Raw genomic sequence first — 26614 nt, forward strand, 5'->3', positions numbered from 1 at the left:
CTGAACTGCCTGTCGGCCATTTTGATTTATGCTGTAAACCTACTTTTTCGAACTCCTCCTCAAGCCTTGGTCCGATTTTCACCAAAATCGAGTCAAATCATCTTCAGACTGTGCTGACAAAATGTTATGGATTTCGTGTCGATAGACGAAACCGGTTTCGTACAGTGCTGCTACAAATTTTAGGCATGATGCCAAAATTACTTTAAGGCTATATCGCTTCAAAGCTTTGACATAATGACAACAAACTTTGTGTGTGCCATTGTCACCTCACACTGACCATGCCACATCAATTTGGTCACAGCGCCACCTATTGGTCAAGAGTGATAAACCATTCATTAACCACTAATAATGAAATTTCCAAAAATGCTAATAACTTTTGATTAAATTACCCTTTTGTAATGAAACTGGACTCAAAATATTCCTTGGGTCTTTCTGAAAACATTGATACTAATTTTGCCATATTTGGCCGAACGTCCTGGGGAAATGTGACCACGCCACATCAATTTGGTAACAGCGCCACCTATTGGTCAAGAGTAATAAACCATTGATTTATTATTAATTATGAAATTTCCAAAAATGCTAATAACTTTTGATTGCATTTGCCTATTGCAATGAAACTGCTCTCAAAATATTCCTTGGTTTATGCCGACAACAGACATACCAATTTTCCCTTAGCAAATCTGAACTGCCTGTCGGCCATTTTGATTTATGCTGTAAACCTACTTTTTCGAACTCCTCCTCAAGCCTTGGTCCGATTTTCACCAAAATCGAGTCAAATCATCTTCAGACTGTGCTGACAAAATGTTATGGATTTCGTGTCGATAGACGAAACCGTTTTCGTACAGCGCTGCTACAAATTTTAGGCACTGTGCCAAAATGACTCTGAGGCTATATCTCTTTAAAGCTTTGACATTATGACAACAAACTTTGTGTGTGCCATTGTCACCTCACACAGAACACACCAAAATGATTTGATTACAGCGCCACCTGTTGGTCAAAAGTGATAAGCCATTTAATCATATTACTAGTGGTTGTATTTATGATTTTTCAGCCATTTCAATTACAATCATCCTAAAATTGCTTTTATTACTCATTGTTGCATTTGGTCTGATGCTCCATGCCATGCTTAGCTCCTCAATTTGCTTCTGGAGTGCTTGGCCCCGTGATTGCTGCTTGCAGCTATATTTAATATTTAGAATTAGTTTTTCTTTTTCTTTTTTGTTTTCATTTTAATTTTAGTTAAAGTTTTAGTAATATTGTTGTGTGTTTCTGTCCTTTTTTATTTTTTATTCATTTTTAATGTAATTTTTTTAAGTGCAATAAGTTAAATATATGAGAAATGTTGCCTTGGCAACTTGCTGAAATAAAATAAAAAGTGAATAAAAAGTTAAAATATTTTATTTTAAGTTAATGTTTATTTTATTTCAAGTAACGAAAACGCTTTTTTGCGATTTTAGTTTTAGTTAACTATAATAACTCTATATAATAACTCGCTTTTAGTTAACTATAATGATTAACTCTAAATTGATGCTTTGTTCCTCTTCCCATGGTAGATCACAAGGCCATCAAATCTGTGGAGATTGGGGCAGACCTGATCCTGGATCTGTACACTCATCAAGCCGAGCAAGTGATTTTTCAAAACAGTAATGAAACCGACTGGACAGTCCTGTGGGAGAAAGATGGAGTCATAAACAAGAAAGGTTATCTGAAAAAGAGAGACAACAAGTTGATTCTCAGGAGGGTTACGGCCAGCAGCGCCGGAACATACACAGTTCTTGACTCAGAGGGTTTGGCTCTCAGCACAGTGAAGGTCAAAGTTACAGGTAGGTAACCTTTGTTGAGTATATTCTTTACATGTTAATTATGTACATTTAGCGGTCACACATGGTTCCTTCGCGGTCAAAAGCCTTGAAATTTAACTTTTTTTATTAAAATGTAATAGGTTTTTGCTCAATATTTTTTTTTGAGAATTTTATGGTATTAATACAATATTCAGAATATTTTTATTTTTTATTTTTCAATCAAAGCAGAATTTCATGTTAAAATATTTAAAATCGAATTTTAGAAGGCAGATTAGTGCCATCTGGTGGGAGTCAAAAAAGAAAAACATGTAATACCATGGTGTGACCACTAGATTCCTAAAAGGCTAAAAATTCTCTAGTTGTTTTTTAGACATAAATACTTTTTGCTAATTTTTATTAAGTTGTGGATTTGGATATATATTTAGACATTCTCAAAGACTACTTTATGTCAAGGTTTTTTTTTTTTTAGCTTGAAATGTTATTTTGAAGTGTCAGGTTTTTCATTAATTTCACTACAGTCAAATCTGAACACAGAGAAGGACATTTTGTTACACATAACATCAGAATTAAATAATGTCAAATATATAACAAAAATGATAGGAATGCTTTATTGGAGCTTGATCAGTCTGGGTCTGATCTGATTTCAACCTCTTATTTGAGTTTTCTGTATCAATTTTGTCGTAATGTTATTGCTACATGAGTGCATCTGTGTGTGTATAATAGTGTGTTGTTTGTGTGTGTGTGTGTGTATGTAAGTGAGTGTGTGTTTGAGTGGGTGTCTGTTTTGTACTCTTGATGTTTTAGAGTGTAACCCCTTCCTTGTTGCTTTTTTACTGCATTGTGACCAGAATATTCTCTTGAGTTTTTTTTATTTTTTCATATTTCCCATTCATTTCCTATGTCAGTCATTTGTCTTTTTCAAGTCAAGTGTGACTTTTTTTTTTGACCCTTCAACATATCCCAATAATGTCCATGATTTCTGTGTTCACATAGCACAGTACAGTGTCACCCCATTCCGATGAAGCAAAAAAATAAAAAACGTAAAATGTTTTGGTAATTTCTGACCGAAATGGTTAATCTCAGTCTTTTTCTCAATTGTAGATTATTGCTACATGAGTGCATCTGTGTGTGTATAATAGTGTGTTGTTTGTGTGTGTGTGTGTGTATGTAAGTGAGTGTGTGTTTGAGTGGGTGTCTGTTTTGTACTCTTGATGTTTTAGAGTGTAACCCCTTCCTTATTGCTTTTTTACTGCATTGTGACCAGAATATTCTTTTCTTCAGAGTTTTTTTATTTTTTCATATTTCCCATTCATTTCCTATGTCAGTCATTTGTCTTTTTCAAGTCAAGTGTGACTTTTTTTTTTGACCCTTCAACATATCCCAATAATGTCCATGATTTCTGTGTTCACATAGCACAGTACAGTGTCACCCCATTCCGATGAAGCAAAAAAATAAAAAACATAAAATGTTTTGGTAATTTCTGACCGAAATTGTTAATCTCAGTCTTTTTCTCAATTGTAGAACCTGTGCTCACAAAAGAAACAGAAACTCTGCAAATGCAGTCTGCATCAGGTAAGCTGTACACAAATAATGTAAACGTTACTTGACAAGCTAATGAAAACGTATTTAAACATACCTTGACTGTGAAGGAAAGAAAAAATTACTGTTTCCTACAGTTTTGATCTTTATTGTTTTTTCCCCCCACTTTTTTGTTTTTGCTTTAGGTAAAGCTACAATGAGTATGCCTCCTCTAAGCCTCATTACTCTTTTCCTCACATTTAATCTAATGCTTCAAATGAATTAAGATTGTTCTGATTTAAACTGTATTTTTCATTTAACTTTTAACTGAACTATCTTTGCCTATATTATGGGACAAGTTAGGTGTAAAACAATTGTGAGAAGCAAGGTGTTTCATATACTGAATTTCATAAGTCTGGTGTTCTCTGACTTGGCATCTATGAAAGCTCACTAATGTGTGAATACCTGAAACCTGTGTGTGGATACTTTTGTAGTGGTTATTTTACTGTACATTGAATTATATGAACATTTCAACTATTCTGATAAAGATTTATCAAAAACGAAATATTAAAAAAGAATATTATAAGTGAATTGTTTTATTAGAAATGTACACAAACAATAAAAAGACAGCAGTGTGTAAAAAGGCACTATTTATACCTAAAATGATTAGGCATATGCAGGTTTAAAATAGTAAAGTTAAGACACTTAAGAAATATGATTTAGTAAAACGCTGTATATTATTTATTATGATTGTTATCACAGTAAATATCACTGCTTTCAAAGTAGAGAAGGTTTTTACTGGCAGGAATGTGTGATTGTACGTATATTTGTAAGATAGAAACAAATGGTTAATATTCTGAAATTTCATCGGTCTTCATTCAGTGATTCGAAGGGTCCTTGGTTTGTCACATTCGGGGCCGTTTGCAGTCCCGCGTTCCACACGTAGGTAAAATGGACCTACCAGCCAATTGAGAGGTGTATTGTTGACCAGGTAGTCCATGACGTTATCCATGGAATCTCTTATTCTGCTCAGCTGGGATCGACGTTGTTGGACAAATCTCCTAGGGCGGCAGTCTTACTGAAGCTGCTGTAGATCTGGACCCGGACCTGGATGTGCTGAGGGAGACCTTTGAGGCTGGACACCAAGACCAGACATGTGCTCTGGAGTTGCTGGCTGAGGTTGTGGGCAATGGTCAATGTGCGTGATTCAATTTGCTGATTGAAAAAAACATTTGCAAAAGAGAAAATGAGAATGAGAAATTGAGAAATACTCAACCATGCAACAGAACTTCACGTCTCTAAAAACAAGAAATTCAGCCTGTATCTGAGATAGTTTTCAGTAGGGCTGCATGATATAGTGCAATTGTTAAATCGTCAAAACTAAATAAATTTGCCCACAAAATAAAAATAAATAAATAATAAATTAAGATGCAAATATTATTATTGTAATTTTACAGTAAAACAATATATTAAAAAAATATTTTACAGAATTGTGTTATTAAAATAATTTAAATATGTTCTTATTTTGTTTAATAATAATTACTGTTAATTATTGTTTTAATAATAATCACAATAAAATCTAAAATATGAAGAAAACAAATATTGAATTGGCCAAAAACAGTGGGAATGTAGCCTATGAAATCCTTTTTGTTTTAACTAACTATTTTTGGTGTATGTTGGCTTTACTTAAATCAGTTTTCACTCATTAATTTAGTAAATTTCACAAATAATTATTCCACAGAAGAAAGTAAGTCATACAAGTTTGAGTAGTGAGCAAATAATAATTTTTGGGTGAACTTGACTATCCTTTTAAGGACTATGGTTGTAAATTGGGCCTTTTATCACAGTATGATCTGACATTGATTTTCTTAGCCAGCAATACCTCAAAACATGCCGCAATTTCATTAAGATTTGATTAGATTCAGGAGCCTGTGATCCATATTATAATATGGATCCATCAATATTGTGTGCCTATTTTGCACAACCAGTTACATTTTTATTAACTCACGAATGCAACCAAAATATAACATGAATATTTCACTTTATTCACGTCACTTTCACTTTAACTTTCTGAAAATTCCAATATATATAGCAATTTTATATGCATTTTATACATATTTTTTCGCATTTGAGGAGCTGTTTCACTAGGATATTTGTCACAATACGGAAGAAAAGACTATTTCATGCTGAATTTAAGCTGAGCAACTTTAAAGGGTTAGTTAGCATACGCTGTTTACGTCCAGCTGATACTCTCCAAAATGGCACTACAGGGTGATGTGGAGGAGACGAATTGTTGAATAAAGTCATTTTTTTTCTTTTGCGCACAAAAAGCATTCTCGTAGCTTCGTAAAATTACAGTTGAACCCCTGATGTCACATGGATTATTTTATCGATCTCCTTGCTACGTTTCTGGACTTGGGAACATTTCAGTTGCGTTGCTGTCTATGCAGGGCCAGTCAGCTCTCAGATTCCATCAAACATATCTTAATTTGTGTTCCGAAGATGAATGAAGGTCTTACGGGTTTGAAACGACATGAGGGTGAGTAATTAATGACAGAATTTTCATTTTTGGGTGAACTATCCCTTTAAGATGCAGTCTAAATATCAACAAAATATCCCAGTGCCAGTAAACATGGTCCATCCCTTATCCTCACCTCTATCCTCCTCTGTTTCAGGTAAGTACTGCTCCAGGAGAGTCTCAGATGTGCTCAGTGCTGTGTCCATGCTGCTGCTCATCAGTTTGACCACCCTGCTCTCCATCACTGTTTGAACTCCACCACTCACCACCGTCGTGGTCTTTTCCATGCTGTCCTGCACTGCTCCTCGTGTTCTGTCCGTCACTTCACTGAGAGTGAAGGAGACAGACTCCTTGGCACCGTTCATAGTACCGCTGACGGCTTCCTTGGCTCCTGTCACTGCCTCTTTGGCACTGGCGATGATCTTAAAGAGAAGAACACCATTAAAGCAGTGTTTGGAGAGTGGTGACCATTGAAGCTTAAAGGCACCATGACATCAAAACTGTCTATAGAGTGCTGCAGTGGGTTCCCTTTGAGATTTTCCTATAGGTTTTTATAATGGGGATTTTCAATTCATGAGTAAAACAAAGTCTGTGGTAAGTATAAATTGACTATACTTGGGCGTTTTGCTCTACAACATAAATTATTCACATACATACTGCTGATTTTGAAGTAATTATGTTTATTTTTTAAAAAGTATGTTTATAATAAGTAACTACATAAGAATGTTTGGGGTGTGAGTGTGTAGGGTATATGTTGCAGAACAAAAAGTCCAATTATCATTATATCTACTAACTCATGTATTGAAAAAAACCCATTATAAAAACCCCATAGGAAAATATTGAGGGAACCCATAGTGAATTAGTCTTCCAGGTTTTGACGTCACGACTGCAGCACAAACGACAACGATCATATGATCCACTCATATCCCAATGGACAAATACAAGTTCCACCCTAGAATTTTTCCTGTTCGAGAAGCTGTTTTCACCAGATATATACATTACAATAGGTAACAGAAGATGATTGCAACTTCCATTTAAATAAAGATATGCGATCTACTGTGGTTTACTAATGTTTCGGGAAGTTATAAACCAAAATGCTATAAAAAATTATTTAAGCTATAAAAATGGAGCACCTCTAATATTTCAGCAAATTTAAAAGTGCTTGTTAAGAGTTGTTCATGTTCCTTATATTCACTGTAAAGCATCGAAACTTTTAAATTAACTTTAAAAAATGTTGTGTTGGTAAAGCAAGTGGTTATGAAGTAATATGATGATAACTTTGCAGCGCCCCCTGTCGACTCGGTACCATTAAAATCAACATGAAATCAAAATTCCTTCCCACCTAATGCTGTTGTGACACTCTCCTGATCAATATCATACTATGTTCGTTCATCCAGAAGAAACTGTTCCCCTGACTGAGCCTGTTTCTCACAAGGTTTTTTTTTTCTTTTTCATCCATTTCTGTCACCTGATAAGAGTTTGGGTTCCTTTCCTATTGGCTTGCTTAGTTGGGGTCAAAAAGACTTAATATTCAGTTATATCATGGATTTGACAGAACTGACACTATCGGATGAGCACAGAACTTGAACTGCATTGAGCTGAATAATAACACTGTTATCTTCTGTAGAGCTGCTTTTATAGCTGAATTGAATTTGTTCATTATTCATGTATATATTGCGATTGATTTTTAGATTAAATCAAAATTGAACTGACTCAAGCTGAATAACAACACTACTGTCTTCAGTATTCAATATTGCCATGTTTATTATAAAGGCTATTTATAAATGATTTATCACATTATTTTAATATTATTTTATTTTTCTTTAATCAAATAAACTTCCCCTCCCTCTGGTAATGACATCACTTCTCTGATGACATGTGCACTGTCATTCACATGAAAGTAATAAATAGCCTAGCAAATGACAATGATCCTATCAATTCCCAATGGTCAAAACCAGGTCCCGCCCTACATCTGTTCTTGTTTGGGAAACCATTTCATTTGGATATATGTCACAAGAAGGGAAGAAAATATGATTGCAACTTACATTTCATGCCAACTTTAACATTTAGACAATATAAAAGTGGTGTTTACGCAATACCTGATCAGACGGCTTGTGTAGGATCTTTTGGTAAATACATATTCTCACTGTAATCAGCCCTGATTTCAAACTGCAAACAACAGTCGGCTTACTCTGAGGCTCTAGCTTGCCGATGATTAGTAAAGCACTGTGAAAAGCAGCTGAGGTTATGGATTGCACATCATTCTCAGCCACCTCACACACAGACTTCAAGTATGGATGGGTGTTCTTGGTGTTGCAGTACACATTTGACACCAAGTCATAGGTGGAAATAACCAAGGGAAGGTGAACTATCCGTTCAACCACATTCTAGAAAGGAACAGACAGGAATGAACAGATTAATTGACATTCTAACCAACAAACATATATATGTATTTAGAAATATTTTCATAGTATTAATAATTAATATTACATTTTAAATGAGCTAAATTGTATAAATGAGGATTAAAATGGCACACCTGGTTATTCACAACGTCCACAGAATCCATGTCACTATAATTATCAGAAAATCTGCAAAAGGTCATTCAGACTGTCATAGCAAATAGAGATTACTTTCTTTCTTCTACTTGAAACGTTAATAAAGCTTGTGTAATCCAGTAAATAACATCTCAGATAAAAGAGAGGTTTAAATATCAGCATAAGAATAAAGAAAAAATTGCTACCTGTGGTGCTGTCTGAGGTTGCTACAAAATTGACGAACTGACTCTTCAGTTGCTCTATTGAGGATTGAGCGCCGGTTCCGGGTTTTATAGGAGTCACAATGGCTGATGTAGTCCAAAGGTTGGAGATTTCACTGTGTGGCGGTGTTTACAAAGATCATTCAACGGTTAGGCACAATTTTCTGGTACTTCTGTAAAGTTGAAAGCAGTCACAGTTTGTGTAGCCGCCTCACGCCTGAAACTTGTGACTTGTGCAGATTTGAAGAATTACTGAAAACAAACATCTGACATAAGCCTATTGCAGCAACTTCACGTTTTAATGAAACTGAGTAATGTAGATGAAAGTTCACACATAGCGTCAGTTCAGGTGAAGTAGGGCAAAGAAGTAGGCCTATGACCGTTTGCCCTATCAGGAGTTCATCGTCACAAAGGATTTTGTTATTCTGAAATGTTGTCATCTGACATCATCATCACATGGATGTACCGATTCACTCAACTCACGATGCTATGATTCCCAATACTGATTTCCCGATACGAGTTTTTCTTTCTTTCTTTATTTTAACAAAATAAGATTTAAGACAAATTATAAATGAAAAGATGTCCTTTTATTATTGTTTGGACAAAATACTAAACATTTCTTTGTGAAATTGAGATATGAAATTTTAAAACAAACCCCAAATAAAATAAATATCTTCATATAAACAAACTAAGGCTTTGTCTGTGCTCTTTCCATTCAGTTAGAGGCAACCACTGTATTTTAATCAAGATCCAAAGATGCGGCAAGCCTACATGCAGCATGAGCAGAACAAATTAGATTGTAGAATTTCGAAATTTGAAGCAAAAACAATGGTCTGACTTTAACTTTGTGAAATTATACTAAATAAAACATCTGAACGAGACAAAAACAGCTGAGTGAATGAGACGCAGATTCATTCTCTGACAGCAGGTGGCGCTCATGGAACAGCAGCGATACAGCGTTTCCTTGGTTACCGCTGTCAGCAAAACAGTGCTGAACGGCTCCATGTGATTCATAAACGAATCGTTCAAAAATGATTTTTGGATCGATTCATTGAAAAGAACCGACTCAAAAGAATGATTCGCACAAAGGAACACTACTGAGCTGAACGCGGTTCAGTAATGTGATTTTCTGTTTCAAGAAGGAACAGGCACATGCAGCTGGTATATATCATATTTTCAATTCATTTGGCCCACGAGTTAACTTTTAAAGACTACAGCAGAATTATAGTTAATAGGATATAGGCTACATATTTTTTCCTCTCCTGAATTAGCCCTTTTTGATAAGATATGTATTGTGCTCAAGAAGGCCTAGCCTATATTATTTTGTACACTTTAGCAAAAAGGTCATGCCTGGAATTTACTGTTATACGTGGTATATGTTGTAAATAGGCCTACAAATATCAAGAAATAGGTGTGTCATGTGTTGTAGCGTTGTATAACCACTAGATGTTGCTAAATTAAAAGAAATGAAATTCTCTTGATAACGTTTTTAGACGCTTTTTTTAGGTATCCTGCTAGCTAGACTGAGGTTGGTTGCCACAATTTTTATTCTTTGAAGAATATCTAGCTCCCTGGGTGCCGCAGCAATATGGCTGCCCACTGCTCCGGGTGTGTGTTCATGGTGTGTGTGTGTGTGGGTGTGTGGGTGTGGGTGTGTTGACGACTCACTGCTGTGTGTGTGCACTTGGATGGGTTAAATGCAGAGCACAAATTCCGAGTATGGGTCACCATATTTGACCACTTCACTTTCTTTTTCAAATACAAAGAGAATAGAAGTGAGATCTTGTAAGTCAGAAGTCAAGAGAGAAATAACGTACAATAGCATCATTCTAAGTTTAGCATTTGCCTATGATTACTAGGTCACAAGTGATAACATAAAATGCATCTGCAAGATCATAAGATCTGCTTAAAGACATAATTCACCCAAAAATTAACATTTTGTCATCTTTTACTCACCCTCAAGTTGAATTATGAAATGAAAGTATGAATTTCTTTCTTCTGTTGAACACAAAAGAAGATATTTTGAAGAATGTTGGTAAACAGTTGCCGGTAGCCATTGACTTCCAGTATGGAAAAAAAATACTATGGAAGCCAATGGCTACCATCAACTATTGGTTACCAACATCTTTTGTATTCAACAGAAGAAAGACACTCATACAGGTTTGGAACAATTTGGGGCTAAGTAAATGATAAAAATTTTCATTTTTGGGTGAACTATCCATTTAACTTCAAAATGGAACAAAGTTAAAGATAGTTATGGGCCTTGCTTGGGATAAGGTCAAGTGTGAAGGGGTTTATTACTATTATTATTATTATTGAGGATAACACAAGGCCCCTTGCTGTGTTTCAGTTCTCTAAAAAAATCACATGCAAGTAAATAACACGTGAAACAGACTTTTACATCTGCACACACACACACGAAAAACCCTTATGTGTAACTTTTTGTCACTTAAATTTTTTCGAAGTGACTATTTTATTGTAGCCTACTTTTTTGTACTTTATTATACTTTTTAAAAAACTTTTAGTTACATTTTGTTGTTTCATCATTCATTATTTAGTTTTGTAATTGTTTTACTGTTAAGAGTTTGCTAAAAGTATGCTATTTAATGCTAAATAAAATGTAACAAAAAAATCAACCCTGAGAAATATTCACTGTAGTAAACCGTGTGAATCAGAATAACTGTTTTGAAGGGCGGGAGCTAATGATTTTCCTCCAGTCAGTGCGCTTAAGCGCGGGGAGGAGCCTTTGACAGTCTCCGCTTTGGGGTCGAGTTGATTTCTATAGTATATCGCGCGAACTGACGCTGCTGTGTTTCGCTTACAGATCTGCGCAGAGACGCGTGTTCTGCACGCTCAGGCGCAGGCAGCGGAGAGCGCTGGAATGATATTCATGGGCGGTGGACGTAGAAAATTACCTTTTGTGATAACGACGAGGGCTTGGAATTTTCGTGCTCATCGCCAGGGTCAATCTCTTTTTACTACACTCTATTTATGTTGATTTGAGAACTCTCCGTCGCTCGCGCAGTTTGGATTTTCTTTCCAGAATGGACCGCGTCAAGAGTTCAATGCAGCAAGTCCCCAACCCGATTCCCAAAGTGCTCAGCCGTCGCACTGGCGGTGCCAACAGTTTAGAAGCTGAAAAGGAAAACTTCGAGCGTAGTCAGGTAAGGAACTGTAAACACCACAGGGCAAGTTTTTTCATGTAGCCAGTGCATCGCCAACGAGCTCATTGTATGGCAAGCCCCGTTTTAGGCTATTATTTCAACAGTGACTAGCCTAGTCGTTAGATACTAGCCTAGTACTTATTCCTTTGCTACTTGTGGTAAAGTTAACATTTTACAATTAGCTAACATTTCTTATATCAGTAGTCACAACTGCATTTTTAGTAGTTTATAGTTCAGTTAAAATCTTACAAGCTAGCTATTTTAAACTATTTTACTAATACATTTAAAAAAATATTATAACGTCTTTTTTATGTGTCCAATCAGGCTACTAGGAATAGGAAGTAGCCTATACTACTAGGAAATAGGTATCAGAAACAATTGGAATACAAACCTGTTGAAAGTGAATAATTGAAATCTCACTCGCATACCTTGATTGAATTCAGTTAGAAAATTTGCCATTTGTTACGAGTATAAACTGAATAACGACTAGTATAGGAGTTTTTACTAGTGAGTGACTACTAATATACTAGTAAGCTAAATAATTGTCAATTTTGGAATACGTACTGTAACAAAAAGATTTTTCAAAATTTGTAAATAAAACCCATTGGATTATGTTTTACAGGAAAATGGGAAAAATATATATTCTTTTTGCTTCAAAATTTTAGGTTTAATTCAGTGTGTTACTTGGCATTTCTTTGTAATTATTTGTGAAATTAAGTAGCAATTTCTGAGTAAAAATGGTTTTAAAGTAAATCCTACACCATTTTTTTTAGTGTAATGGTATCTAATAAATACTGATGAAATTGAAAAAGTTACTAGTCACTAGTGGAATGTTACTTATAATTTTGTATTTTAAACTAAATATTAGCAACACAAAATTATCAAAGGAATACATGTTAAACAGTTTGCCATATCTTTAAAAAACCTCTTGCACTCAAACAAACTATGGAACGAAGTAGGTAGACAAAGACCATTATTTGTTTTTAATTTAATGTATTAGCAAAATGTGAAGCTATTGGAAGTGTTTTCTCACTTTGAGTTCAAAAATCAGAGCTGATCCCATAGTGCTTACCTGATAGGGTGCACAATTTTTGCCATCAAATTTCCTTAAGATCTGCACTTCGTTTGGTGCCTGAAGCACCTACTAATGTGTGTTTTCGAAACCATAAAATGATTTTTTATTTGCACCGTAAAAGCTGTCATGTTTACAGTACAATAATTGAATGCCTGTTAAATTCAGCTTTCAGTTCAGTGAACCTTTAACCATATCACACCTTTATTTTATCAGTCCACAGTCTAGTGTCATCGATTCAGGACGGGAGCAAAGTTCTACCTGGTACTCTCTCAGCATAGGTTAATATTGATAGTGGTTTTCAAAAGTGCCATGAAGAGTTCAATTACATGCTGACATTTTTCATAATATGACATTAATGTGCATTATCAAAGGTTTAACTCATTAATACAAGACTGTTTCATAACCAGAAGGATCCTTTGTGACTTAGTCTTGTGTTTCCAAACTGATGACCATGTATCGAGCAGATCTAAAAGCTCAGAGATGCAACACTAAAACCAGTGGACGGAGTTTAATGGTCATGCATTCTGATTCTTGGTGTATTTCCATGTGTCTTCAGTCTTTTAGAGAAGAATAAATAATATCTTGTTTATTGTGACCTTTTTAAAGTGCACATGCATTGAATTATGCAGTCAGTATCTGGGTGCTTGATGCTGAAAGTGCGTAACTTGTGAAGTATAGAGAAATACATTCTCATTGTTCATGCACAGATCTTCTCACTTCTCTGGGGGTCTTTCCCCTCCCCATCCAGACACAGCCATCAGGAAAAGTAGGTCACATGAATGAAGCTGCAGCCGACTGCCCTACTGCCGGGTTTCATAGTGTTTGAAAACAGCATGACCTCGTTCTTGCCGAGATTTCTTGAGGTAGACATTGTGGCGGCAACTAAAATTCGCTTAATTTCTGGTTTGATAGCAATGTCAGCAATCTGCAGCATCATGTTTGACTCAAGTGTGCAATATTCAGTCCTCCTGTTTACAACTAAGACAGTGACATGGATTAGCGAGACTCGTGTGACGCATGCGCTCTTGAACTCCTTTAGGACCTATCACTGGGTCAGACTCAAACGTGAGTCTTCCTGTTTTTAGAATTGATTTTATCAATTAGGTTTTTAATTTAAAGGGGTCATATGATGCGATTTCAATTTTTCCTTTCTCTTTGGAGTGTTACAAGCTCTTGGTGCATAAAGAAGATCTGTAAAGTTGCAAAGACTAAAGTCTCAAATCCAAAGAGATATTCTTTATAAAAGTTCAGAGTCAGCCACACCTACCTAAAACGGCTCGTTCTAACACGCCCCCACATATCTACCTCACTATGTGGGAAGATTTGCATAACGCCGCCCAAATGTTCACGCAAAGAAAGAAGGCGTAACTTTTATTCTCACTGTAGTATTGTTGACGCTGCAGCCATGTCCTGAAGACGCTGTGTGCTTCGTTGTGAAAGCGAAACTACTTTGTTTGGTCTTCCAAAAGAGGACGATATCCGCTTCGTCAAGCCTAGATCTGTGCTGGTCGCTGAGGGAATACATCAAATTTCACTGTGGACGAAGCGGAGTCCAGCCCGGGGTCGTCACATGTCAAAAACACCTGAGTGCTAAAGTTTAACTATAAAGCCTAAAATGAATGTTCACATCTAAAAATAACACTTCAAACAGTGCAAACTGATCAGGTCTCAGAAGGAAATGCTATTGTGAGCAGTCCTTATCAGCTAGTTTGCCTGGAGGAAGTCTGATCCCATAATATCCCGTCTCTTTTCTGCCCTTGGAATGCTGTGTTTCGATTAATAGGCCTTCTGTGGTGTGAGTTCAGTCTGTTTTAAATGAGAGGATGTTAGTGTGGTGCTCTGTAATGACATGAGCATGGTTTGCCTTGTGGCTGGGTGTTAGAAGACTAGTGTCTACTTAACTTGAGTTTTATATGGAGGAAATCTTAGCAGGGAACCTTTGTTGTGGTCGGAGTCTAGCAGAGGGACATCCGACCAGCCTCTGAATTCACACAGATGAAATAACATGTTAAGTGAGTGTTGCCAGAATAAGTCATCTGCAAATCAGTCTGAAGCACTGTAAACATCCCGCAGAACGTTTCGTATCAGGCAAAGTTCAAGATAGTCATATGAAAGTAAAATTGGCCCCATTTAGTTTGTTCACTGGTGCATGTTTTTCCAAATAAAATCGTTCAATCAAAATATAGTAATTTGCTTTCTTTTGTTTACACTTTTTTTTTTTAAAGCAAACTTTCATTCAGGTTTGCCTCCATTTTTGAATGTAACATTCAGGGTTTTTTTTCCCCATCCAAATGAAAGCTTGATGGTTTAATATTAGTGCCCGGGGAGCAGTTGGGGGTTTGGTGCCTTGCTCAAGGGTCTCACCTCAGTCGTGGTATTGAGGGTGGAAGAGAGCGCTGGCCATTCACTCCCCCCGCCTAATCCCTGCCTGTATCGAGACTCGAACCGTGTCTCATAGTGCTCATCTATGTCAAAATGTTTGAGATGACCAGTCAAATCAATAGGCAGGCTTTACTGTTCACAGAGGCTGCTGAGAACAAATTTCAGTGCAACACTTGACACTCATAAAGTGCGAGATAAGATATAATTAGCTAATCTAAACTTTTTCCCCTAATCGTGAAGCGCTAAACTAATTAATTCACATTTCCCATCTTACATTTTTAAAAGCCAAATACGAAATATCCTGTTTCACTTGGAAATATGTCACATCAGCAAAGTCAAATGAGTTGTGAAAAAAGGTTTCACGTTGACTCTAAGGCGGCCATCTTCATTTGCATTTTTTTCAGGTCTCAAATTTTTAATTACTTTAATAGATTAGTTCACCAAATAAAAATTCACCCATAGGTCATCCAAGATGTAGATGAGTTTGTTTCTTCTTCGGAACTGAATTGGATAAATTTAGCATTACATCACTTGCTTACCAGTGGATCCTCTGCAGTGAATGGGTGCCACATAACTCCAGTCCATCAATTAACATCTTGTGAAGCAAAAAGTTGCATATTTATAAGAAACTAATCCATCATTACGTTGCTTCTGTCATCCATAATAACACTTCCTCTAGTGAAAAAGTCCATTCACTGTTGTTCTCTCACATAAAAGTCAACTGACATATTTGTTTAAAACTGTTTTCACTGGTAAACAGTGCTTATTTCTCTCCTGAATCAGACAAGATGACTTTTACTGAGAAAGCAATATTATGGATAGACAACATATTTTAACCGGAAGCAATGGTTTGAAGTTAAAAACGCCTTAATGATTTTTGTTTCTTACAAACACGCAGCTTTTCACTTCACAAGATGTTAATTGATGGACTGGAGTCGTGTGGATTATTGTGATGTTTTTATCAGCTGTTTGGAATCTCATTCTGACGGCACCCATTCACTGCAGAGGATCTATTGGTGAGCAAGTGATGTAATGCTACATTTCTCCAAATTTGTTCAGATGAACAAACAAACTCATTTACATCTTGGATGGCCTGAAGGTGAGTAAATTATAAGCTAATTTTAATTTTTTTGAGTGAACTAGCCTATTCCTTTTATGCTAGTTTAGGTCAGTCACTGTTCGTTCCATTATATCTCCTCTTCCTCTTGTTATATCAAACTATCCTACTTTAAAGCAGTTAAGTTTATGACCCTGCATCTCTTGTGCTTGTGTTCCTTCCTGTGCTGGTACCGTGCCCATGGAGGAATTCTTGGGAGGGGCCTAATCTTGCCCCTCTCTGTTTTTCCAGGACTCTCCCACACAGAGCCAGACAATCTCGTAATCTCGCCTCCCTCTAAGCAGCCAATCTCCGCTTTCAGCATGTCACTTTCTCTATCTGCAGTAGTTTCAATATCCTACCTACTTTTTTTTGCGGTCCAGAGGGCGAGGAGGGTTTGTTGGGGTCATTGAGAGCAGGAGGGCATGTATGAAAAGCCCTGAGGCAGCAGAACACACGGGCCCTGGCCTGTGGCCTCTGTTCGCTCGCTGTGGATTAAAAATCCTAAACAGTTTGGCGGGCCGCCAGATGTCTGTGCCAGAAACAGTGTTCGGGTCATACTGCTATCAAACAGACCATTAATGCATTACTGCAGGGAATGTGGTCATATTAGATGCAGATCGTTGGTTATTATTCTAGTTTTGTGACAAATTGTTTTTTTTTCACATAGCCTAACATTAAATATGACAGCTTTATGATGAACTCCTTAGTATAAAGGCAAATATGTATTTTAATGTATTCAGGACCATTTATACTGTATGAGAAAAATAGTAAGCATAATAGTTATTCAAATTAAAGAAATTAATTATTTGGAAAATATATCTTTTCACTTAATACAAAGTAAATAAGAAAAGTAAGAATAAATAATATAAAAGACAATTATAAATATTGTTCCAAAGCAGTGGTGTCATATTTGTGCTAACTATTGATCCAGCTAAACAGTAAGAAGAGAAAAAAGTTTTGTATGCATATAAGATGTGACATTCCATTTTGGTGACTGCATCAAATTAAATTTACAAAAGTGATTTTATATACATAGAAAGCATATTAAATGCAAATGCTTTTAAAGGGGTCCTATTATGCTCTTTTACAAGGTCTTGATTTTGTTTTGGGGGTGTACTAGAACATGCTCTCATGCTTGGTGGCTCGAAAAACACATTATTTTTCACATAATTTACATTATTAAAGTACCTTTCTCCCCAGCCTGGCACAAACGGCTCGATTAGTTCTGGGTTTGATGAAGGCCTGCCTTCCGAAAAACAAAATGTGTTGTGATTGGTTAGCTGTCTCAGTGCGTTGTGATTGGCGAACAGCTTAGACGGTGTTTCAGTACTGCCACGCCCCTTGCTCCGTCTTTCAACAAAAGTTTTTTGGCGAAACCGGCACTGTACTCCCTCATGTTGTGGAAGCTGTCCTCAGTAAAATGCGCAGCACACAATAGCAAATTGGGGTTATAATGCTCAGGAACAAAGTAAAAAATAAATGGCAACCACTGTTTCCTGACATCATCCGCTTTTGGAAGGTGAGGGGTGAAAAAAAACAGCGTTTCTTAAGGTGGTCGCACACCGGATGAGAAGCCACGTCTTTAAAATTCGAACACATTTTTTTTTTCTATGAGCGAACGGCACCAGCGGCGCCGTTCGGCGTCTGTCCGCGGCGCCCAGCTACGTCATGTTAAATTAAAAAAGTGAAAAAGCATAATAGGACCCCTTTAATGTTTTAATAACTGCTTTAATGTTTAATGTCTGCTTTAATGCTTCTAATCACTTGTGAAAATAAAATATAAAAATATTGGTGAAATAATGTTCCATCGTCATTGAGCATAACAGATATATTTATGTAAAAATGGAACAACACTTATTCTGAAAGAATAATGATCATTATAAATATTATATTTTAAATGACTAAAACATCTTGCTGACAAATGAGTAAAACCTAGTGGTTTGAAGGATAGTGGCAAAGATTGGTAAAACTTTAAAATTAAATATAATTTTACATTTAGTTTTTGTGGACTGCACTGTGATATTTAAATAGTCTTTTAATGTCATCTAATGATTCTTGTTCTAAATATACTTGGCAAGATTTTTTGGTAAACAAGCTATTGTTACACTGAATTATTTTTTTTTAAATGTATGATATCATTATCATTATATAATTATTATTGCTCAGAAAAAAATGAAACGGGAGACATTCTAATGCATGAAAAAAATTAAAGCTATATTAAACTTTTATTGTTTTTATGCTTGACCTGACATTCTTAAAGGCCGTTCACACAGAATGCGTTTTTCCATTCCAATGTGCTACTTTTCCATTGTTTTTCTATGTAAACGTGCTAAACGGACATGTATGACTGTTGCGCTTGCGTCTTTTGCAGCATCTCGCACATGATCGCTGCGTTTTTAAGACGCCGTTTCAAGTTAAACAAATTTCTATTTTTACATGCAGCGCCGCTCATCAATGTCAGATCCAAAACAGTGGACCAATCAGAAGACCCTGGAGGCAGGGCAAGCGTTGCAAGCTTTTGTTTACAGTAGCAAGTTGGCATGGCATCTTTTATTTGATGGCATCATGGCAGAGGAGGCATTCTGTAATGCATTTTAATTGCTATTTTTAGCTCTAAAATAATTCAGCAACTAGAAATGGCTTTTTGTGAAGTCTTTGAGAAGTCATAAAAAATCCTTGCTGGTCAAAAGATATAAGAGTCCTGTGGGTAGTAGCAAAGGTCACAGTTATACAGTGATGTTTGACGGAGCGTGCTCAGATCCACTGTGACTTTATTATTTTTGTTCATTATCTAAAGTGGGCAGCAAACTTGTTTGTCATTAACTTGTGAGTGTAAGCCTGTAGTTTCCCAGGCTTGTGGTCCGTGTGAGCTGGACAGACATAGTGTGTGGGCAGTGACTCATTGGCAGTCACACTACAATGCCGTAGCGTCTCTCTGGGTGGAATATGCTTTACCAATGAAGCACAGCAGTGTAAACTGTCCCGATGGGCCTACCACATTGTACCAGGAAGTGATTGCCCTTTAAAGAGCACTCTTTGTTTGGAGAACCCCCACTGCCGCCACCACATTTTTCCTCCATGAGTGATTTGGGTGGCATAGTTTATGTAAACTGGTATCATGATCAACTGATCTTGTGCCCTTTTTTGGGCGTCTGTCTAAACAGTTGCTTTTTTGCAGTAGATTTTATATCTGAGATTTATGTAAGTAAGAGAACAGCATATCTGAGAATATAATATAAATGTATTTAAGCATAAAATATGGATATACACTAGGGCTGCACGATAAATCGAAATGGAATCGAAATCACGATTTGACAGAAGCTGCGATTGTCATGCATATCTTTCAGTGAAGCACGGTTCTGTGATCAGCAGTAAATCTCCATCCAAAGGCCAGAGGGCGCTCTCGCGCTGAAACTCCAAATACGCCTTGTAGAACAAACCCAGGAAATCCCTGTAGAGGTAGCTGGATAAACAGAAGATTTAACTGCTTTTATTGATTCAACGTGACTAATAAACACACAATTATGACAATATATGGTTTATCTGAGTTATTATTATTATTATAATTTTCATTAAAATAAAGTATATTTATAATGCAATGCCTTTATCACTGCTTAAATACTATGAAATATGTTGCGTGCCTTATTCTGTGTAAGAAGCCACATCATCTCACAGAAGGATTTATTTCAAACACTCGACTGACGTTATGAAGTGAGTTTGTAGTAAAAATATGTTATTAAATGTGGTATTTTCACATGCTTTCAGATGGAGCAGCATTTACTACAAAGAGCCGTAGTTCACTGAGAAGCTATGCAAACAGCTTTCATTATCGCGAAAGATTTCTTCAATTTCATAATCGTGCAATAAAATGTCTGTGATTTTTTTATTTATTTATTTATTTTTTGCGTAACTTGTCAGTGAACTATGGCTCTGTGTAGTAAATTCTGCTCCATCTGAAACCACGTGATGATGATTTCCTGCTGATTACAGAACCGGCATTACTATCAAAAAATGCGCATGACAATCGCATTCGATTAATCGTGCAGCCCTAATATACACTACCGTTCAAAACTTTGGGGTTGGTGAGATTTTTTCATATTTTTGAAAGAAGTCTCTTCTGCTCACCAAGGCTGCATTTATTCAATCGAATATACAGCAAAAACAGTAATATTGTGAAATATTATTAAAATGTCAAATAACTGTTTTCTATTTTAATATATTTTAAAATGTAATTTATTCCTGTGATTGCAAAGCTGAATTTTCAGCATCATTACTCCAGTCTTCAGTGTCACATGATCCTTCAGAAAGGATCTGCTGATTTGCTGCTCAAGAAACATTTCTTGTTATTATCAATGTTGAAAACGGTTGCGCTGCTTAATATTTTTGTGGAAACATTTTGTGAGATTTATTTCAGGATTCTTTGATGAATAGAAAGTTCAAAGGAACGGCATTAGTTAAATGCCTTTACTGTCACTTTTGATCAATTGAATACATCCCTGAATATGAAAGTATTCTTTTCTTTAAAAAAAAAAAAAAAGCTTACTGACCTCAAACTTTTGAATGGCAGTGTATGATCGTGGAAACATCGGTGTTGTATTCTGATGTGTTTTGTATTGTTTTACATGTACATTTTTTAAACATTAAATTATATTTAATTCAATTTCAATTCAGTTTAATATAAAAGAGCCATGGGAACATTAGATCCTGTGCTATGATCGTAAATAAAAGAAACAAAACTGCATTGCATTTAGTTAATACAGAATTTACATTTACAGTTCTTGTCATTTATAAAATATAGGTGGGAAGTTTTATGCAGTGACTAAGTTCCTAATAAATACCTAATTATTTATTATTACTTATTTTTATCCTTACTATTCTTAATTAAAAGCCTATGTCTGTAGATCAGTTACACACAAGCACCTGTTGGATAAATAATGTATGGAGCTGCTCATTCTCATGCTGCTTCACCTCAGCATCAAAAACAACCAGATGAGGGCGCCATTCACCAACATTGCACACGTTATTTAAGAGTATTTATCTGGAATGTCATCAATCACGTCTTATATTCTGCATATTGATTGTTAACCTACATTTATCGACTCCTTTAGTAGGCAAACGGCTCTGCATCTGTAAATCTGTACGTGCCATAACGCATTTTGCTCAGCAGTGGGTCTCATGGGTCTTTTGTACCATTGCAGTTTAGTTTTTACTGCAGTTTGGTTTTCTTCAGAAGCATTCATGCTATTTTCGTCTCACTATGTGTAAAACGTTGCACCAGCCTTGTGATACAAACATTTCCACTTCTGTTTCTTTTTCAGTGATGTAACGTTGAAAAAGATGTAACAGAATTTTGCTCTCGCTCTCCTTTTTGTCCTTTTAAGTCAAAAGCTATGGCAAATGACATCAATGCACGAAGAACTCCTCCTCTAGCGTTACATTCGGTACCTGTCACATAATATTTAGTCTTAAGCTCTTCCATAAAACGATTATGACAAACGCTCTTCAGGCAGTGGCTTTTCTAGAGCGTTCTTGAGAGTCGAGCCATCTGCCAATCGAGGGGGGAAATAAGAGAAAGGAGAGAGGGACTGTTCGATACTGAACCGGACACATGTTGAGTTAACGGACCGTTCCAGCGCCCTCCGCGGATTCGCCGTCTGCTTTTGATTCCCGAGCTGGGAACCGGTTCACCTTCGCGTCCGTAACCCCGTTTGAACTATGGACTCGAATAAAATGGTAGGTGATCGACGAAATGTTGCTGTTTAGCGGGTGTTCGTGCATCCACACGTTTTGGGGGGTGGGGAGGGACCGGCGCTCGCCCGTTCGCGGGGTTGTTTTGTATCGAGGATGGTGTGATATGGAGGAACAGTCTGGTGTATTTATTTTCTTCAGATTTAAAGCGTTTACTCCGCGGACCGTTGCGTTTAAACGAGTTGCAGCGATCTCGCTAAATATTTGAAAGCACATTTTAGCGAGTATTAGATTGTTTGGGCTCCTCAAGTAGGCTTTTCCCACAACATTCCCGGATTTTAGTTAGTCACAGTCACAGCCAGTGTGCTAATATAAGCATATGCCTTGGTGGTGGGAAATTGCGTTTAAATGGACCGCTTAATGTCTGAACCTTTAAACAACAGTTATGCACGAACTGTTTTTATCAATTTAAATACAAATTCTGTCATTATTTACCCACTATTTACTCACTAGCGTTACTCACTATTTCTTCTTTGCATTACAAAAGCAGATGCTAGCCAGAATGAGTCACTATTCAATTTCATTGTATGAGAAAATGCTCAATGAACGTGAATGGTGACTGAGACCTTAATATCATTCCTAACATCACCTTTTGTTTTGCAGAAGAAAGTAAGTCATACAGGCTTATTAGAGTGAGTAAACAATAATGACAGGTTTTTTTTTTTTAAATGTATTTTAAGGGTGAACTGTCACTTTAAATGCAGTTAATGCAAACTGGGGTTTAGGGTCACACAACTTATAGTGTGGACTTAAATGTTGGATTTTGACTTTTGAGTGGCCCTTTAAGGTCTTGTGAGATCTGAGACATTGTCTGTACTGTTTTTGGACACACGATTCACTGTTTTGACTTGAATCACTGCATCCTTCTCTTTACTTTGACTCCCAGCCCGCTATCAGCATTGTATGTGTGATATCTGCTTGTTCTCAAATCCCTCATGTCATGCTCTGTTTGACAATGGCATGAAAACATGTCTTTACTTGAGTGGGGACCTGGAATCTCCACTGGGGATAGTTTGTGCAGACCACGAGGCTAAATCAAGCTTTATAAAAGGTCATTGATTGATGTAATTTGCACTGAAGCAGGAGCAGTGCTTGGTTTTGATCTGTGTCTTCTGGGTTTGATAGAGTGAATTTGATGTGGCCTCTTGTTAGCAATCTCGTAAAAATCAAGGTTTCTTTTTAGTTGTGCTGTTGTCACAGATCTTCAGTTCCTTTGCTTAAACCAAAAGGCCTGTGAGGCCCTTTCAGAAACCTGCTCCACTTTATCTCAGATGTGTTTCTTCTGTGACAAAATAGAATGCAAGCCTTGTTTGTTCTAACTTCTAACCAGTTTAAACCAAAAATAAGTTTTAGGTCCTAATATTTTATGCATTTGATTTGGCAGATGATTTTATCCAAAGCTACTTACACTGCATTGATGGTATAAGTTTTACCAGTTCATGCATTCCCTTAGAATCGAACCTATGCCCATGGCGTTGCTAGCGTCATTCTCTACTGTTCGACAGATGAATTAGAAGTACAAATATTACAGGTAGTTTTTCAAATGTGTTATTATTTCAAATATGATGAAAGACATGCATAAAAACAATACATGATAATTATAAAATAAACATTGTGTTTTAAAGCAATAATTTACCCAAAAATGAAAATTTGTTTGAAAATGTACTCACCCTTAGGCCATCCAAGATGTAGTTTCTTTGTTTCTTCATCTGAACAGATTTGGAGAAATTAAGCATTGCATCACTTGCTCTCCAAGTGATCCTCTGCAGTGAATGGGTGCCGTCAGAATGAGAGTTCAAACAGCTGATAAAAACATCACAATAATCCACAAGTAATCAACACGACTCCAGTCCATCAGTGAGTTAACATCTTTAAGAGCCGCGTGTTTGTAATAAACAAATCCATTAAGATGTTTATAACTTCAAACCGTTGCTTCCAGCTCAAATATGAGTCCTGTATCCCTAATATTGTATAGAAACAAACCCATCTACATCGTGAATGACCTGAGAGTGAGAAAATTTTCAGCAAATTTACAACCTTTAAAACCACTTGAGTTAGATTGAGTAACGGGGTTTGGGGCAAAAAAGCCACCGAATTAAAAAAATATAAATATAAATATAAAATGTTATTTCATACATTTCTATTCTAGGGCATTTTCAGCAAATTTACAACCTTTAAAACCACTTGAGTTAGATTGAGTAACGGGTTTGGGGCAAAAAAGCCACCGAATTAAAAAAATATAAATATAAATATAAAATGTTATTTCATACATTTCTATTCTAGGGATATGTAATTAAAAGTTTAGTGCAGACATGGCTAATTCAGGGCCTGGGGGGAGCAAGGTTGGCCTGTGATTTGGCCCACCAGGCTATATCACACAATGGGGAAAAATAGAACGCAAACATGCCATTGATGCATCTCTTAATTTCTAGTTTTAATTTTTCTGCATTTTTTATATTTGCATTGAAATGTAAATAATAGTTTCAAAAAAGATCAAAATCAAAAAAGAGTTTGATTTAAAAATATCCTTTTTTACATAAAATTGGATGGACAACATTTACTTTTAGACCATGACCGTCAATCAGGTTTGATTTTTGTGTTTAGTCAAAGGTTTGTGCACCTCTGGTTGAGTGTTTCTACAGGTGTTGTATAGTCAGTGTCTGATATCTGTAACTGCTGTCTCAAAGATGAGTGTTGTTTAATTGTTGCATTGCATTTATTGTGTTATGAATTTTGTAAGGAATAATTGATGATGTGCATTGAATTATTAGAAAAAATAATGCACACCCTAGGTGGTAATGCAGCCATGATGTGAAGCACACCCATTATTTTTCAATAATTCAACAGCCTGAAGTCAATTATTCCGCTTACACTACAGTTACTACACCTCAAGACATTGTTCAGACGTTGTATTTCAAAATGTTTGTCAGGTTTTTGTACTTAACTTTCTTGCGTGTAGGCCTAATTTCTTATGCATCTCATCTCAAGCCTCATTTGCTAATTCCAAAACGTCGTTTTAGAGCTCGTAACGGAGGCTTGAGCCATCGATAATGCAGTTAATGCAGACAAACGTAGTTATTAGAGAGAGATATTAAGTGTGTGAATTACCTGTGTGTCGATAATGGAGGATACGTTTGCAATTGATGTTGTAATTAGAAGCTGTTTTTGGTCAGAGTGAAAATGTAGAAAAAATACCCTCATAAATATAAAAAAATAGACCCGTAAATCAGTTCCGCTGGCTAGGTATTGCTTTTGAATTAAAACTTTCACGGTGATGTCATGGCATGGTTGTTGTTGTTGTTGTTTTTTTCCACTCCAGAGCCCTAACTAGGTGTTGACTGAATGTTCCCTGAAAGAGGAAGTTTGAGTCATACATGAGTAAAATTAAAAAATTGTCTTTAAAAAGGAAGAAAATGTAATTTCGTAACCCAGTACACTGTTGCCTTTCACTGCTGTGACCTTTAAGAGAGGTGGAGTGGTTTGCAGAAGACTGTGGTAGCTAAAAAAAACACAAGTGGCTAAGTGTGAGCATCAAGAAAAGAGACGTCTGTGTATGTTCTTGGAGGGTGTGAGAGAGTTTTTGGTATTTTCAGGGTGTTCAGACCTACTCGTGTGAACAGAGGGCCGCCTCAGGAAGTCGAGAGGTATTTTTAGTTGTTTCAACTTTAGTTTTACACCCACGCCTCAGAAAATGCGAAAGAGAAACCTCAGACCAAGGCCTCATTCATTGCTCACTTTCAGCAGTGCTTCTGCAAGTGATTGTGCACTTCAAACTGGCAGCCTATTCTCTGAACCACATCAAAGTAGTGAGATTACCCAAAATGGGAAGCTGGGAAAGTTGTTTGTGTTGGTCGCAGTGCCCTGTGGAGGACTGTGGGTAGAGTCTGCATACTTCAGTCAACCGGATGTGGGCAGGACGGGATGATCCGAGATGGGAATATCAAGAAGACCCCTGTAAAACTACCTCTGAGACAAGAGACCGTATGGACGTGCCCACATTTAGATGATAGTCCCACCTCAAGCCTCAGGATTTGACTGGATGTGCCAATGACATCATTTTTGTTCAGATTGATTCATTATTTATTGTTAAGTTTTATATTCCATATTTAGTGGTAATTTCACAATTCAGGCTAATTTGGATATTTCTTCTCACAAATGTCAGGGTGAGAAATGAGCCTCATTTAAAGAATAAATTACTTAAAATACTAATGTTATGCTTATGAATCAATATTATTAGTAATAGGTTTGACATACTTTTTTATTATTATTTCTTAATAAGCAGTGAAGCAGATTCTTTAAAGGGGTCATATGATGCTGTTAAAAAAGAACATTATTTTGTGTATTTGGTGTAATGAAATGTGTTTATGTGGTTTAAGGTTCAAAAAACATTATTTTCCACATACTGTACATTATTGTTTCTCCTCTATGCCCCGCCTTTCTGAAACGCGTCGATTTTTACAAAGCTCATCGTTCTGAAAAGCGAGGTGTGCTCTGATTGGCCAGCTATCCAGTGCGTTATGATTGGCCGAATACCTCAAGTGTGTGACGGAAAT

The 26614-nt window shown here is 36.5% G+C and overlaps 3 protein-coding genes across 5 annotated transcripts in view; 2 read left to right on the plus strand and 1 right to left on the minus strand.

The window, feature by feature from the left end:
- Positions 1–4193, plus strand: part of LOC107727928 (uncharacterized) — an 11095-nt gene extending 6902 nt beyond the window's left edge. For both annotated transcript variants that reach the window (XM_016537975.1, XM_016537974.1), the window contains exons 5-7: positions 1554–1823; positions 3324–3374; positions 3527–4193. In XM_016537975.1, the coding sequence (XP_016393461.1) occupies positions 1554–1823; positions 3324–3374; positions 3527–3606 (401 nt within the window). In that variant the 3' untranslated portion in view covers positions 3607–4193. The remainder of the gene's footprint in view (positions 1–1553; positions 1824–3323; positions 3375–3526) is intronic.
- A 1674-nt stretch (positions 4194–5867) lies between these two features.
- LOC107727929 (perilipin-2-like) lies at positions 5868–8816 on the minus strand. Of its 2 annotated transcripts, none has more exons than XM_016537976.1 (4): positions 8579–8816; positions 8375–8445; positions 7938–8225; positions 5868–6260 (listed from the first exon to the last, which is right to left on the minus strand). In XM_016537976.1, exons 2-4 carry the CDS (start codon positions 8438–8440, stop codon positions 5925–5927), a joined length of 690 nt encoding a protein of 229 aa, XP_016393462.1. In that variant the 5' UTR covers positions 8441–8445; positions 8579–8816; the 3' UTR covers positions 5868–5924. The 2 variants fall into 2 exon arrangements, with proteins under 2 accessions (XP_016393462.1, XP_016393463.1); XM_016537977.1 differs by having other exon boundaries at positions 5869–6260; positions 8375–8426.
- A 2534-nt stretch (positions 8817–11350) lies between these two features.
- The window catches only part of LOC107727899 (huntingtin-interacting protein 1-like), a 24073-nt gene continuing 8809 nt past the window's right edge, over positions 11351–26614 (plus strand). Inside the window, exon 1 of the mRNA XM_016537935.1 lies at positions 11351–11757. Within this exon, the coding sequence (XP_016393421.1) occupies positions 11638–11757 (120 nt within the window). The 5' untranslated portion in view covers positions 11351–11637. The remainder of the gene's footprint in view (positions 11758–26614) is intronic.

Source organism: Sinocyclocheilus rhinocerous, unplaced genomic scaffold (genome assembly GCF_001515625.1).
Source record: "Sinocyclocheilus rhinocerous isolate Xijiao unplaced genomic scaffold, SAMN03320098_v1.1 scaffold877, whole genome shotgun sequence".
NCBI classification, from domain to species: Eukaryota; Metazoa; Chordata; class Actinopteri; order Cypriniformes; family Cyprinidae; genus Sinocyclocheilus; species Sinocyclocheilus rhinocerous.